Raw genomic sequence first — 17,258 nt, forward strand, 5'->3', positions numbered from 1 at the left:
AATCCAGCACCAAGCACGTGTGCTATCGAGTCATTGTGGTATATTATTTAGCAAACTTATATGTGTTTAGTTACCCACGTTCGAGAGTTTTTTTAAAGTTTTATTTGCTTACTCTATTATTTCCAGAGCTTCATATGATTATTAGGAGTATTGACTACCTTATTACTACGGTTTATGTAATATCCTGTAAAAAAAAAGTTGGATACAAGTCTCCCTATTTGAGTGTTCACCCGGTTTAAAATCGTGGATCTCGAGGAACACACGAATTCATTCGACCAATCAAAAACGTGGAACTAGTTCGAGAGTCTCGTTCAGGTGGCGCGTCGACGCGCCAAAACACAGCTCCAGATTATCACGCGTAGTATTACTATATATACACGACTAATCAAAAACGTGGAACTGCTTCGAGGGCCCTCCGCTAAGGTGGCGCGCCGAACCCAGAGAAAAATTGCCTTCACCAAAAACAGGCTCATTGGCAATCCCCTATTCATCTCTGGTATCACATGGTGAAAATCGAGTATGGTTAGATTAATCGATTTAGGTATTCGATAGTACTCTAGTTTTCGCGGGAAAACCAGCTTGGGTAGTTGTATATGTATGAAGAAGCGTGAACGTAGTTATCAAGAATTCTGAATTATTGTCAACATGTCGAGTCCTATGAAACACCCGCGAACACCGTTACATCCAGATGACACGGATTCAAGAACTGGGACTCCAAGACGCCATCCGAAAACACCAAATTCAAAAGGTACTTCATCAGCCAAGGGTACACCCAGAAGAAATGTAACTCCCAGTAAGACAGGTTAGTACCTATTGAATTATATTTGATTTTATTAACGCACAAGCATTTCTGTAAAAGAGATTAACGCTCTATGTCCATAATTGGGATTATAACAATTGTGATTGCTATGAATAATTTATAGGCACTCCACAAAGAGGAGCTAGTAGTTCAACGATTGATACTCCATTACGATGGGGCAGTTTACGGTCTCAGCAGACCATTGCTGCTTCTTCAGATGGTCCAGCTTCAATTCCTGCATCATCTCCGAACCATATACTTCAGACAAGTCCAATTGCTGCAGGGATAAGTGAAATAGATCTTTCCTCACCTTTGAATTATGGTACTCCTAGTTCTTTAGGGTCCATACGTTCTCCTCGCAGTGGGATTCGTGGTACTCCCATAAGACAAAGACCAGACATCAGAACAGATAAACGTATAAGACAAGTGAATCTAGCAGATCCAATTCCTGAGGAGATACAGACTCCAACTCACTCAGAGAGTGAGAATGGAGGACTGCAACTTGTCATTTGGGGAACGAACGTTGTTGTGAACCGCTGTAAAGAACAGTTCAAACGTTTTATACAACGTTTTATCGATCCTGATGCTGAAAATGATGAATTACCAGAAAATTTAAATTTATCTGAACCCTTATACTTACAAAAGTTGGATGAAATTCATACTCTAGAAGAACCATATTTAAATATAAACTGTGCCCACTTAGAAGCGTTTGATGAACAATTATATAGACAACTGGTTTGCTATCCTCAAGAAGTTATTCCCACAATGGATATGGCTGCCAATGAAATGTTCTTTGGGAAGTACCCTGCAGCTGTTTTAGAACACCAAATACAAGTGCGCCCATTTAACGTTGCCAAAACAAAGAACATGCGTCAATTGAATCCCGAGGATATCGATCAGCTTATCACTATGTCAGGAATGGTAATTAGGACATCCAATGTAATACCAGAAATGCGTGAAGCCTTCTTCAAGTGTATCGTATGCTCTTATAGCACAATGGTGGAGATTGATAGAGGCCGTATTGCAGAACCTACTGTTTGTACGAATTGCAATAACACCTACTGCTTCTCATTGGTGCATAACCGTAGTCACTTCTCAGACAAGCAGGTGGTTAAGCTTCAGGAATCACCCGACGATATGCCTGCTGGTCAGGCACCTCATACGATTGTTCTCATTGCTCATAACGATCACGTCGATGCACTTTCGCCGGGTGACAGAGTCGCAGTTACAGGAATATTCCGTGCACTTCCTTTACCAGTTAATCCAAGGCAAAGCAATATTCGTGCTGTTTATAAGACACATATCGACGTGGTCCATTTCAGGAAGCAGGATTCCAAGAGGTATAATCTGAAATGTTTATCTATAAAATTAACCATTATATTTCTAAGTTCTGAATTAATGCATGAAGTTCTGTACTTCTTTTTGCACAGGCTGTATGAGGTACAAGAGGGTAAGGATCACGCATTTCCACCAGACAGAGTTGAATTGCTGAAGCTGCTGTCCCAGAAAGAGGATGTCTACGAGCGTCTAGCACGTAATATTGCTCCAAGTATATATGATAATGAAGACATTAAGAAGGGAATATTACTTCAACTTTTTGGTGGTACCAAGAAGACTCACACTTCTGCAGGGAGGATGCATTTCCGTGCGGAAATAAATATTCTCCTTTGTGGTGATCCTGGTACTAGTAAATCTCAGCTTCTACAATTTGTCTACAATCTGGTACCTCGTTCCCAATACTCCAGCGGGAAGGGTTCCAGTGCTGTAGGCCTTACCGCTTATGTTACCAAGGATCCGGAGACTCGTCAACTGGTTCTACAGACTGGTGCACTCGTCTTGGCGGATAATGGAATATGCTGTATTGATGAATTTGATAAGATGAATGATAGTACGCGTTCCGTCTTACACGAGGTTATGGAACAACAGACACTCAGCATCACCAAAGCTGGTATCATTTGTCAACTGAATGCCAGGACTAGCATATTAGCAGCCGCTAACCCTTGCGAGTCCCAATGGAACAAGAATAAAACGGTACGACATAATCGGTATTCCGACATATAATGATATTAATTAACTTTTCTTGTGCTTCATAGGTTATTGAGAACGTCATGCTGCCCCACACGTTGATATCCCGGTTTGACCTTGTGTTCCTGATGGTGGATCCTCAGAATGAATTATTTGACAGAAGATTAGCTCGTCATATGGTAACTTTATACTATGGAACACCTCCTGAGGATGAGGATGATCTGGTGGATATGAGTATCCTCCGTGATTACATCGTCTATGCTAAAGAACACGTACATCCAACTCTTAGTGAGGAAGCTCAACAACGGTTTGTTCAAGCATATGTAGACATGCGTAGAGTGGGAAGTACACGTGGACAAATCACAGCGTATCCTAGACAACTAGAGTCTCTTATCCGATTGGCAGAAGCTCATGCAAAGGTGCGATTCAGTAATACCGTCGAGATAGAGGATGTAGAGGAAGCATGGAGGTAAGTCTCTTTATCTGAAATTATGCAATATTAATTCGTCGTGTATGGAATTCACGTTCAGTAAAGATCACCATTCCAGACGATGCGGTCAGGTTCCTTACTTAGCATGTACTTATGTCGCGCGGTATGAAAATCGCTATATTAACAAAAAATTATTAATGATATCACGAATCCGAAAAATATTCTTTGAAGAGCAATGTTCACGCTGTTATAGTTATGGAAAATAATAATACGCTTATTCATTATATTGACTTATTGTTATTCGAATATAATTTTTATGCTCTGGCTTGTATTGAAACTTCAAACTTTTTCTTTAGCAAACGAAAGTTTAAAAAAAAATTGAAAAAATACGAAGTACACTATGAAGCCTTCTCTATTAATGGCATTAAAATAGTTCCAAAATATTGGTTAGATTTTTTTAATTTTAATAAGGCTGTGCTTTTCGTGACTGATGAATATATAAAGATGAAATTAGGCTTAAAATTTGTTTAAAAAATTGGTGAACTGGAAAAATCTTATACTTTGAAATAATTTAAACCAGATAGCATATTTCAAAATAAATTTTTAATAATATATTTCAATTGCGTTCAGAAGATTTTAGTTTCAATATGAGAATGTCGAGGTCTCGGAATCTGGGTCCGTGTAGTCACGTTAGACGTAATGCTCCCACAGGCGAATGGTTAAATTTTTGTAATTAAAAAAATTCAACTACTAATAGGCTACATCGTGAGGCATTGAAACAATCAGCTACTGATCCTATGACTGGAAAAATTGATGTTAGCATCCTTACCACTGGCATGACAGCAGCTGCTAGAAATCGAAGAGTCCAGTTCACAGCTTTCCTTAAACAATTTATAAAATCAAAAGGCAAATCTACATTGAGTTATCAGAAAATTTTCAATGAAGTAAAGGAAAAATCACAAGTGGTAATTTCGATTATATTTTTTTATTACATGGTATCTATTTTTAAAATTTATTTTCCATATTCTGTATCGAATTTTTGTTACAGTTAATTACACGAGATATATTTGAGGACTCGTTGAAAGAGTTACAGGATGAAGGTGTTATAGTAGTCGGCATGAACAACATCCGGGTGCACTAAGTGTTGATTCAAGTGATTATCTGTGTCAATGAACTAAGCTTAAATCCTGAAAGGGAACATTAAATACTTCTGCCAGTAATTTCCTTCAAAAGTCTAAAATAATGGACTCATGATGATTGAAGAGAACTTTAAATTTTTATTAAATGAGAAAATGTAAACTGCAACAGGTTATCACCATTGGTAACACTTATATCAGTCGAAGGGACGTGTGTATTTCCAAACTTACTTTTAATATTTTGTTGTTGGAAAACAGCTTGAAATTATAGTCTAAGCAAATATCTAGGAAAGAGACAGCATCCTTAACTGATATATATTTTTAAGGCTGATATATGTACACATATTCGGAGCGTTATAGTCAGAAGCCTGGAAAAGGAAAAGAAAGCTTTACAATCATTTTCCTTGCGCGCTTTAAGTACTATAATTCATCCAATTATTGGTTCAGCCACTATCCTTTTATAACACGAAAGATGGGTCATCTGTGTTTAAATCTACTAAATTTTCTAATTGGAAGAAAAGTATACAAAAATGAAGCAAACGTAATAGCGTCCTCCACGAGGATCTCAAGACCAGATTTTTGTGAATTTTAAATTTAAATAACCCGACTTGTTTTAAAGTATAAGAAAGATGGCTAAATCAATAATGTATCAAATAATTGAAAACAAAAGGAAAAAATGGTTGTGAAGGGTACTCGCTTTTGACATCATCATTCCGTATACGTGTGCACCCACAGATCTAGCCTATAGCATCCTTAAGTTCAGAAAAAACGGAACAACGTTTTAAGGGATGACCGTCAAACTTTACTTGTTATCATTATCTAATCTACAAGAATTTGTTTTCTAATAAAAGTTTCGGTACTCTAAAATTTCAGCGTTTTTATTTATTTTAAGGATATGTTTATCTACATCCGGTTACCATTCACGTTTTTCTCTAATACTAATCTTTCCTACGATTGGCTTTAGTGTCACATTCAGAGGATTCTTTTATGTTATAACCCATAATAAAAATATGACTTCAGAAAAAAAACATTGATCTCACGGATACACTATAAATTATACTAATTAATTCCATATTAACACACTACATTCTTCATACGACTGTCATTCGTAAACATATAATTTTTCGGACAATTACAGAAATTCCTAATTTATAAATTTCCCGGAGTGTTATATGTATATAGGAGTATTAATGTCTTTCTCATTAAAAATATTATAGCAGTTTCTTCAATAGTTATTTTAGAACACATTTTTGCTCCCCACTTTATTCTATCAATCTTTTATTACTTGTACCGTTTGATAAACCGAATGTTTATTTAACCTTCAGTAGTCAGGTATTGCCGGAAAGGCTGGTAGTAAATTCCTAAAGAAGAAGAAGGGGTCTTACAACAGACTATAAAGGTATTTCTGGATTTAAATAATTGCACTAAGAGTTGTAGTATATAGAAATTTCTTACATTTTTTCTGCTTTATTCTTTCCCTATTTTTGGTTCTTTCATTTTCTCTTTTTCAATGGTTTTCTTTTTCATTTGACAAAAGAAAAATGCATTCCATCCATTTTAAAGGACAGTGAATGAACATACTTCTGCAATGTACCTACCTCATTGCATAGCGATAGTTTATGTGCGAATGCGTACAGGTATAGTAATCCGAATAAAAGTGCATGTAGTGGAAGCTATAAAATGGATCCTGGAACCAAAGAAATTCGGGAGGGGCCTAATATTCTTGGGAGACCTTCTTGGAAAAGCCGTCTAATGCTTTCCGAGTTCTACGCAGCGCATCATACCTGCATCCTTTCGCTGGCTCTGCCTTTATTTACTAATACCCCGTCGAACACCTTGCCACTTGAAACTCGAAAACTGAAGCCAAATATAATTTAAGCATCTTAAAACACTAGTAACATAGTTAAGTATACTTTAACGAATACTATAAGATGCATTTTTAACTATATTTAACTTATTCAGATATATCTTAAGGTAGTATGAGCGGTACAGTCACATCATGTGAGAGTGAAAATGAAGAAAAATTGTAAACAAATGTAAAGCATGAAATTGACGCGCAGAAAGCTAAATTTAAGAAGAAGTAAAGTGCCTCTAACATAAAAAGAAATAATAGTTTGAAAATTATTAACATTGAAGCAACAAAAGCGTATTTGCTTAGAGGTCATATCTTGTACCAATATTCTGAAGAAAAATCTTTATGACTTGTCCGATTTCAATGTACTATAACTTATTTTATTCGTTAAACGATTCTCAAAAAATTCACCAGATTAGATTTCTCGATTAGCGCTATTGTTCCTCAGGAAATGTTGCCAAAGAAATTGTTTATTGAATCATAGTATGAACAAATAGCTATATTCTTAAGCCATACATTTTTAGAAATGAATCTTTTTCGGTGGATCTCTAAAGAATCTTTTAATGAATAAAATAAGCTATAGTACATTGAAATCGGACAAGTGATGTAAATTTTTCTTCAGAAAAATGGTACAAGATATGATCTCTAAGTAACTACGCTTTTGTTGCTTCACTGTTAATAGTTTTCAAACTATTATTTCTTTTTATATTAGAGGCACTTTGCTTCTTCTCAAATATAGTTTTCGGCACGTTAATTTCATGCTTTAAATTTGCTTAAAACCTTTTTTTCATGTTTGCTGTCACGTGATGAGACTGTACTGTTCGTACTACCTTAAGTCTTATAGAATTTTGTTAAGACAGAGAAAATTAATGTTTATACTGCAATTTCTATACTTCGTTTAAAAATATTAAAGAATAATGTATTTTAGTAAAAATTTCCCGTTAAACAAATTTACTGGAAATTATTTCAGGTACGCACGTTCTAGTACACCTAAGGGCTGCTTAATTCTGCCTAATGAGTACCTGCTTTTACTACACGTTTGAATTATTTGCTGCCTGGTAGCCAAAAGGTGGACAGAAATCCTTCGAGGTAAAACGGTGTTGCTATTGTTCTTCAGCGGGTAAAGATTGTATCCTTTATTACATCGACGGTCCCTTCTAGAGTTTTCTGCTTCAAGTGTTAGAACATTTTTGGTTGTCAGGATCCCTTTTGCGGTGCCATAGCTTCTCCCCAGGCCTTCCAAAACCCTCTTGGCCCCGAAAGGACCTGAGAAGAACGCTGATGCCTGGCAACTGTTGTAAATCAAACCGAAGGCCCTGTCTAGAAACTGACCATTGACTATTTCAGGGATAAAACGCCTCGAATTACCGTTCTCTCTGAAAAGTGACGCATGTTTTCTCTTTCCTCCCTTATGGCATCTGTTTCATCCTTTGCGACGTGCTCTCGATATTGGAAATTATTTCGAAAAACGTCTACTGCTTATAAATATAATTCATTCATGTTATATACATTCATTCTGTCATTCAATTCTGCATCGTTTTCTGACCTGTTCTAATGTTCATTTTCGTTTGACATTGTACGGCGCGACACTCAACCGATTGTGAGTCTGTAAATATCTAATTGTAAGGCAATTAAAATCTGCACTCCTTTTAGAATAAGTTCCTAGTCTACGTGGTGTATTATTGCGTTTCTGCATCTTTTCCGAGACTTCTCCGTCGTTCAGCTGTAAATATAAACTGTATCGATTTTTCGTGAAGAACCTACCTTCTCAAAAATGCCAATAAATGGGGGACCCTCGACAGTGGGCCCAAGCCCAGAGTAACATCTGCGCGTTTTTCCAACAATATCCGCAGAAAATGTTTCTCGCCCGATCATTTCAATTTGTAAACAACAAAAGACATCGGGAGTACTCCTCTGCAGATATAGGTAATTCTAAGCATAGAGTTCGTTTCAAGAATAGTTGTCCTGCTACAGTGACATTGCATATTTAAAATATTCCTGACACGGTATACGATATGGATGTCTGAGTTTCGATGAGATACATATTATTATTATCATTTTCCTTAATTGAGTAACTTAGTTATTTTCTATGTAAAATATTTTAAGTCACCACGAAAGCGCTCTGAAGTCCCTCAAGGGACATGGTGTTGGCAGCATCGTTTTAGCGTTCATAACGTAGGCGGACGCTAGACCGTCCCTGTAAGATTTTCATCTTCTTTTGTAAGACAAGATTTAAGCAAAAGGCCCCCTGTTTATCGGAGAACCGGGCACATACATATATAAAATCCTATGAATCTAAGACGTACTCTCCCAAAAGATGAGGACATATCTTTCCCTTGCTTGATTTTTACTAGATACATGCAATATTGTTCCTTTAAAAAATTTAGGCCAACATTTTATATTAGACTATAGTAAATAATACAATATTTTAAAATATTGACAACGTACTTATGTTTTCACATAAATGTAATCAATCGAGAAAATATGTGGACAGTGAAAGTTTGGTATATGCTTCTTGCAGGAAATGCGGAGTGTATGCCCGAGGTTTTAGGTACCCGCTGGAAAACTGTGTCTTGCATAGAAAACAGAAAGGAAAATAAGTGGCGTCTATTTTTTTGATGTTCTCGTAGATACTACTGTTTAGTCATCTTAGAAAGTTGACGATATTTTTCGATATTTCTCTATCAACTGTTTCCATTATTACTAAAAATCGAAAATTCTATTTCGGAAAATTGAGATTTAGCTTATATATTCGAATTCTCTAGAAATGTTGTATTTAACTTACGAAGCTTTAAATGTTCTGTTCGATCTGTAGTAGTTATAACGGTTCAGTCTTGTGATGAACAAGATATTAGCTGGCATCAAGTAAGGCCACTCACACTTAGCAATACGAGGTCTCAACATTTTTTAATTTCATTTCGAAGAAGTTTTGTATTCCGGATGCCGCAGATTAGGAGGCATTTTATTTTCATCTCCACTGAATAGGCTACAGTGTCAATAGAATCAATGGGGTATATCGCTTTTGAGAACAGATGGGCCCACAGCGGGCGAATGGATGAATTCTCGAAATTGGATAATCTGATTAAAAGAAGATCTGAAAATAAGGAAGTTTTTTTTCCTTTAAGCGCGGGTAGTATTCATATTATGCACGCATGTATGGTATATATATGTATATTTATACATATACGTAAACGAGCGCACACAACGATATGCAAATTCTTTTAATTCTTTAGATGATCATTTTGCTTCAAAATGAATCTTAGTTAGGTGTATTTTTAAAAAATTCTATTTACTATATATATATATATATATATATATATATATATATATATATACACATATTTTTTGCTAAGGAATACTTTGGAGACGATTTCATTTTCGAAGTCGCTTATTTAAGGACAAGTGGCTGTTTTGGATACCGACCTCAAAGATTTTCCAGCGTAATGACTGTTTTGAGGACCATAAAGCGGACTCTCACACCAAATTTGTTTATATTTTTTCAATGTTAGACATCCAGTATTTGTTAGGTTAGGTCAGGTTAGATTAGGAAAGAATTCGTTAGTCGTTTTTTTTTAAACATTAGCTTGCTATTGTGAACGCCCCTTGATTTTTCGTATCTCCAAAGTATCCCTTAGCCAAGTGGCTAAGCAACAATAGCAAGCTAATGTTTTTTTAATTCTTACCTAATCCTAATCTTACCCAATACCATTGGAATTCTTACCTAATCTAACCTAACCTAACCTAACCTAACATAACAAATGCTGGATGTCTAATATTGAAAAAATATAAACAAATTTGGTGTGAGAGTCCGCTTTATGGTCCTCAAGACAGTCATTACGCTGGATAATCTTTGAGGTCGGTACCCAAAACAGCCACTTGTCCTCAAATAAGCGACTTCGTAAATGAAATCGTCTCTAAAGTATTCCTTAGCAAAAAAATATATATATACAGAGTATTCCGAAATTAGCTGACCAACGGGATATGGCGGTGTTCGGGAGACACCACTGATCACGAAAATGACCTTCCTTTTCTCCGGAAGGTCATAGTTTTTAAATAGGAGCAGGTCAAAGTTGACAAATCAAAGCGAGGCGTCAAGAGAAACGTAGGCACCTACGAACTCTGAGTTTTCTTCCCTCGCTTGTGTTTCTCGGTGGCTTGTTTCTTGTTTCCAATAGGTATGATTTCGGCTGACGTCATCCTGCCCGAAGCCACCAAGAAACAAAAGCGAGGGAAGAAAACTCAGAGTTCGTAGGCGCCTACGTTTCTCGTGACGCCTTCCTCTGATTGGTCAACTTTGACCTGCTCCCATTTAAAAACTATGATCTTCCGGAGAAAAAAAGGTCATTTTCGTGATCAGTGGTGCCTCCCGAACACCGCCATACCCCGTTGGTAATGTAATTTCGGAACACTCTGTATATATTATTCGAGTAAATTTCGGTGAATCGTAAAAACACTTGTACATTATATAATAATCAACATATTTATCTTTGAGTACTATGAATATCCTTATGGCGTTAGAACAAATAATGTATATTGTATAAATAGTACAGCCTTTGTAAAATATATTAATTTTAGTGAAAAAAAATATGAAATGGAAAAAAGTAGCAATGGATATTTCTAGTGAGACCAAATTTGAGGGAATTAAATCGAGTAATCGTACTCCCACTCCACTGGTTCTCGTAGATAATTACATACGAGTTCGACTAGATTATCGCCATATGTAACTACTAACCTAACCTAACCTAAATTTTTTCTTATGGGGTTACTTAAGAAAATAAGATTTCCCCAATTGAACATAGATCACCAAACGAACTGAAAATAAGAATAATAGTTGCCTCTCCTAATATTTGTCAAAATACCTTAGCATAGGTCGAAAAGTTATTCAGGAAGCGAATTAGGATGTGTATGATATCCGCGGACGCACATTCAAGCACTTAGGCTTAATTTTAGTTTTTCAACCCTTTTTCTCGGTGACTTTGAACGACCTTAAGTATTTACAGTTATTGAATTTGTCTTCAGGTGGGCTACAAGCGTAGTAGTTCCAAAATGGATCATCATATTTTAAAAAATGGTAGTCACCCACTCTTTAGCAGCACAGCCGTTTGCGCGGCATATTCCATGATCTCGGATGCTACGCCACAATCCTTGTAAACTTCGTGTCACCTGCGGGTTTTGAAAAAAAAGGATCAGTTCCTTTCTTTTAAGAATCCTGTAAAGCCGTCACAGGGACCGTCTTGCAAAAAAAAAGGTTCCTCCCTTAGGAATTTTTGAGCTTGGAATAGTGTAAATCCTACAGAAATGTAATTTTATTTAGAAACTGACTTGCCTAGTGTGAGCATAACTTTTCATAACATTCCACCCTTTTTCTCTACAACGAAAAGTCCGGATGTTCAAACAGGCAGGTATTGATTGTATGGAAATGCTTTTATATTTTTGTAGTGATTACAATTTATTGCAGAAGTGTAATATTTATTTTAATACCTGGATTCATATTTCTACAAATTTTTTAACACAACAGATTTAAGGAATCCAGCTTCTAAAGAAGAGCGTCTAATAAATTGATCAAGCGCTCTATGGTGAGTTTAGAACATTTAAAATTACCATAAGGGGTAAAATTATCAATGGATATAGGTAGACTTTGCGTGTAACAGTTATCTTCTACATGTGCTTGGCTTCGATGGAAAATTTAAATTACGGATATGACGTATTGGGCAGGGACCGAAACGATTGGCGAGGCATCATAATAATTCATGCAGAATATTTTGTGATGAATTCTACAGAGATCTCTTTTAACCTGTATATTATTTGTTACTTTTTTCCTGCCGTCAAATTATGGACAAAATATATGTATTTAAAAATTCATGGCTTCCGAATGGATACCACGTCTAGTTGCAGCGTATTGCCGACGTTTCGCAAACGTTCTAATGTGCACCGTCAGGGCTAAGGAGCTCTGATACTGGTACCGATTGGAGCGTATGCGAAACGTCGGTAATACGCTGAACCTAGACGGGATCAATCTATAATATTCCTGTGGACTCTTATAATAACGGTTTGCCAACTTTCTTGGTGGATATATAACTTTTTTTTTCATTTTTGACTTTCCCCATTGTCTCACTATAGACAATCGTATTCATCGAATAAGAACTTTAAGACTTTTTTCGTTTACCGAATGAAATTGAATGGAGGTCTCGCGGCTCTCAAAAATGGTGAGTGGAAGGGTGCGCGAACTCTGCCCCAGGTAATGGGGGTTGCTGAAACTTTAAGGTCACCTCTAGGGCCGCTAATCCAGCCACAGGTCGTTTCAACCGACAAACTCTGTCTTCTTGGAGAATCTTAGATACATCGTCAGGTTAAGCTGTCAGGAGGTACGACTGTTTCCTATACGTGGTAGTATTTTTCTTTTCGCTACTAAACAGTAGTACTACTATACTGTCATTTTCAAAGATATTTTTAAGACAATATATTATTTACATTGTTACAACGGATTATCTACATTGTTTGAATAGTACTGTAAGAAGTTAAAAAATAATTCCAAGTCTTAATTGAAAAAATTGGTTATTTTTGACATGGAGTCTCATAAAAATTTTATAAATCTTTAAAGAAGTCAAAATACATAACATTAATTCAACACGGTAATTATATCTGGTTTGTGCGATTTAAATTATTTTCCCTGTGTATATCTCATAAACGGAACAGTCGACTTTTTCGAAATTTTGCAACACGCGAAGATTATATACCCTGTAAAACCACATTAAAATTTCGGACTGATTGGTTGGATTTATTTATTCTGATAGTCTCTTTAACCTTCTTAACAAACTTGTGATTTTGACAAAATTAGAAGTAGGTATGTTTAATACACGTATTAACCCAAGAATAGCTATCGTATTTTTTGTAAACGCTGATGACTATCAAGAGTCTCTCAGACTCTCCACTATTCTGGCCGTAGTTATTGGATTTTATTGTCAATTCTTTAAATCAATATGCCAAAGTTTGATAGATAAGAAAGTGTAAGGAAATATTACTTTCGATAAATATTTTCGAAGATGTGGGTCCAGAAAAAGAATACTTTAAAGAAACGTAAAAAAAATGCAAAAGCCCACAGGGTCTCCTAGAGCCTCTATAGGCCCTTACACGAATGATACAATAATATGTATGTATGTACATCATAATGTAAAAAAGGATGCGCAATTTGACCGAGCTATTCTTAACAAGCAAGAACGGCATAATCAGGAGACTATATTATATCACTCGAATAACAGAAGCTAACCATTGAATCATGTAATAAAAGCTATGTATATAAAATACTATAACAAAAGTATAGAATCCCATAAACGAAATGAGGTCGTACTGTTAATAAAATCATGTAAAAATATACCACAGTAAATTTAGACTGAACCAATTACAGTTCACTATAGTAATACTACAATGATCATTAATGGTCATAAACAAGACCTCCGAGAATGTTTAACAGCAGAATAGTTGTACATACATACAAAGTACGCGAAAATGCTCAGAGCGTCGCGTTACTAGTAAAGACGACAATATTACGAGTCTTGAAAGAAGTTTGTATATTCAGGATGAAGGTGCCTGTTGTGGGTAAACCTATATACTGTGCCCGGTTTATGCGAGAGCGTCGCGACGGAGACGTCGTACTACGTAGTTTTGCTCTTGGGGTGACCTTGAAAGCTCCCACGCGATGTCAAGAGAGCTTCGTTCATCGACGCGCATTGCTACCCCTCCGCTTCTCCCACCATTCCATACTCTTCTCCCCTCTTTCTCTTCCTTACCCTCTTCCGCCCTCTTCCATGTCCCTACGCCATCACGCATGGACACGCCAACGCACCCACACCTTCATAGGGTTCACCCCACGTAGAACAAGTCTCCTCACGATCAGCGCCACGATCGTTAAAGCGCCCTGCTAATCTTCTTTCTCTCTCGCTCATGACGAAACGAGAGAGAACTCCGTCCATTCATGAACTCGACCGCGACGCCAATTCCACGGCGACGCTTGCTGACGCTGAATGAATATAATCTGGGTTTCGGATATTTTTGAAGAAACCTCATGCGTTGACTTTATACTCCATACCATTAATTTCTTTATAAATACTGTAATACTAATAATACGATTATAGTAGTAGAGTACCTTTATTAAGTATAAGGGAACCACTGCAAGCTTAAGAATTAGGGATTTATGTTTTGAGATATACCTACATACGTCGCCCATTCATGAGGTTGCGGTGTAAATAAATGTTGCAAGCTCTTATATCCGTCGGCTTTCTCTATAAATTATTTTTGGAGGGTGACTTTGTGCTCTGTAAACTATTGTCTGATTTATATTTAAAAAATGATTTTTCGGCTTTGACAAGAAGCAACGCTGAGTAATTTGGTTGAGATCAGATTGAAATGTCGGAGTGTATATTATGATGGACTAGTCCTGAAGTACTCATCTATTTATGGCAGATTAGGTTACATATATGTAGATGTAGATTTACTATTAGAGTCCATAAACTGTAACCGCGAGTAAATAAATAATTCGAAGATAATAATTTTGCATCGATAGTAACGATCATCTTATATTGTTTTTGAGCTATTCGTGATCATAAATATCTTGCACCAAGAGTCATTGAACTCGTCTAAAGTGTAATTATCATACCATGGAGAAAAAAAGATTTTAATCCAGTAAAAAAATAGATATCACCTTGAAATCTCCCAAACAACTCCATCTATGAAAAAATAGTTACCACCACCCTACGGCCCTCTCTACGCCTATCAAACCTTTGTTAGAAAATTTGTTCCTCTGATCAATAATTTGAGAGATATTTCAGGTGGTATATCAGGCCTCGCCCAGTATAGTATCTAATAAAACATCATGGTTTATAGTAACAATTATAGTTTGAGATGCTAATAAAGTAACATGTGTAGACAGGATAGATATTAACTAAGAATTATCAAGCAAAGATAGAAATGCGGGTCGACACCCTGAGGAGCTGCGTCAGTATAACGAAATCCTATTACATACATACGTGGTAAAATATTCTATAAAAGGTTCCAAGAATATACTTGGGATAGCCAACGTTCCAGGAGTCGCGTTTGAAGGTCGCCTTGAACTATGGAAGGGATTTTGGGGATGGAATGAGAGGGTGCTAGTCCATGCCAGCAAGTAAAAGTGCAATATCTATAGATGCTGTTCGTCATCGAGCGGGGGCTCCATTCATGGTTTCCAAGCGCAGGCGCTCTAACGAGTAGTCGCATGGCGTTGGCGTTACGGGGTCGGGGTAGTTCGTTCAAGGGAGGTTGGAGGTCGTGGGCGATCGAAGGATCATGCAGCATCCCTTTCGTGTTAACATTTTCTAGCATTCTCCCCACTCTCTCTCCTCTCTCTCTCTCTCTCTCTCTCTCTCTCTCTCTCTCTCTCTCTCTTTCTCGTCCTCCCTCTCAGATTCTCACAAATTCTCTCTTACGTTTTAATACACCCATCCTTTTTTTTCTGGTAATCTGATCTGTAATCTGAATTTTTTTCTGATCTCGCAATCAGATAATCCATATACCTACGAGAGTAAGAGAAACGTATGCTAAGAGAGAATGAAAATGATAGGACCGTCGCGGGGCTGATCCTTCAACCCCCTAAAAACAGCCGCCTACGTATCAACCACGTACCACCATCTCCAACAACCCCATGGGATGCAAACGCTCGTGGAATTCCTCATCTAATTCGCTTGCCGTTGAGTAAGAGGAATTCAAAATTGATCTAAAAGATTCTCTGGTAAGATTCACTTGCCCTGTATATTCCCTGGTAAAAGGTTGATAAGTCATAGGTGCATTTCTTGGATCGTGACCTTGAATTTTCTTCATTTGCCTCATATATATCTTTTCTATTGTAGCAACAAACAATACTAAATAATAGCACGATAGTTTAGACAAAATTGTAAATACTTTTACAAGTGCTAAAAATATTCAGAGATAGGGATCCTTTTAATGGTTTTATAAATAGAACGAAGTTTGTGATAACGTTAACGTACGTATCTTTCTACATTCTGTTCCAGAAACAGCAGATCTATATCGACTATTACGTACTATACTTTCTTTGACCTGTATCGAGATTCACATTCGGTAAATAGCAATTCTGTTTATTCGTCGACCCCGGTTCTCGGGCGTTCATCGTAACAATATCTTCTATAATAAATATTGTATTGTACGTAGCTGTATATATTTTACATACAATTCAAAACAATGAGGTATGTACGATCACACACGTAGAAAATTATTGTATATAATTGTTAAACACACGCATCCATAGCGTATAACTCGCTCAAGTATCATAGAGTAACATGTATGTGAATGATATCAGAACAGTCGTAATGAATTCCAAATACATTGCATTTTGTAGGAGCAGATATTCTCGGTCGACTATGATCAACTTCTGTTAACAATTTTATGAAGATTCTTCCCAAAAAGGGATGAATTTTATCACAGAATTTGTATATTTATATAAACAATCGACTGCATACGTGTAACCAGATAAAGAACTGTAATCATTGATGATATTGCTTCGAAGGTTAGTATAATCACCGAAGTATCTCCACCCGAACCTATGATACAAATATGGAATGCCCGAACATAGCTCAATTTCATTATTCCAACCGTTGATGTTTTGCAGTAGTCAGAATATAAACTTTGCGAATATTGGACACTGGAGGGGAACATAAGCGCGGTAGAATTTTACGCATCCTATATACACTATCAAACGAAGGGTGCTACTCTAGGGACTTTATATTAGGCATCCTAGGAATGGGTCTATCCAGGTCTATCCTACACACACAACAGCAGACATAGTAGAGTGGAACTGTAATAGGGTAGGTAAAAGTACGTGTACTGGGGAGGGGCGATTCTGTGTAGGGAGACTTACCGAGTAGAGGTGTTGGGGTGAAAAAGGCCCAGAGTGGGGACGAGAGGCCCGGAGGGGTGGAAAACCTTTAAGCAGAGTGGGAGGCAGCCCATGTCGAATAGCACGACTCA

General features: G+C 36.8%; 1 protein-coding gene across 1 annotated transcript; it reads left to right on the plus strand.

Annotated features, from left to right (window-relative positions):
* Positions 1-461: 461 nt before the first annotated feature.
* On the plus strand, positions 462-5,257 carry LOC107263847 (DNA replication licensing factor MCM4). Its single transcript, XM_015731486.2, has 6 exons — positions 462-802; positions 924-2,139; positions 2,230-2,830; positions 2,893-3,293; positions 4,012-4,219; positions 4,303-5,257. Exons 1-6 carry the CDS (start codon positions 646-648, stop codon positions 4,393-4,395), a joined length of 2,676 nt encoding a protein of 891 aa, XP_015586972.1. The 5' UTR covers positions 462-645; the 3' UTR covers positions 4,396-5,257.
* Positions 5,258-17,258: the final 12,001 nt, after the last annotated feature.

This window comes from Cephus cinctus, unplaced genomic scaffold (genome assembly GCF_000341935.2).
Source record: "Cephus cinctus unplaced genomic scaffold, Ccin1 Ccin1_scaffold0165, whole genome shotgun sequence".
Classification (NCBI taxonomy): domain Eukaryota; kingdom Metazoa; phylum Arthropoda; class Insecta; order Hymenoptera; family Cephidae; genus Cephus; species Cephus cinctus.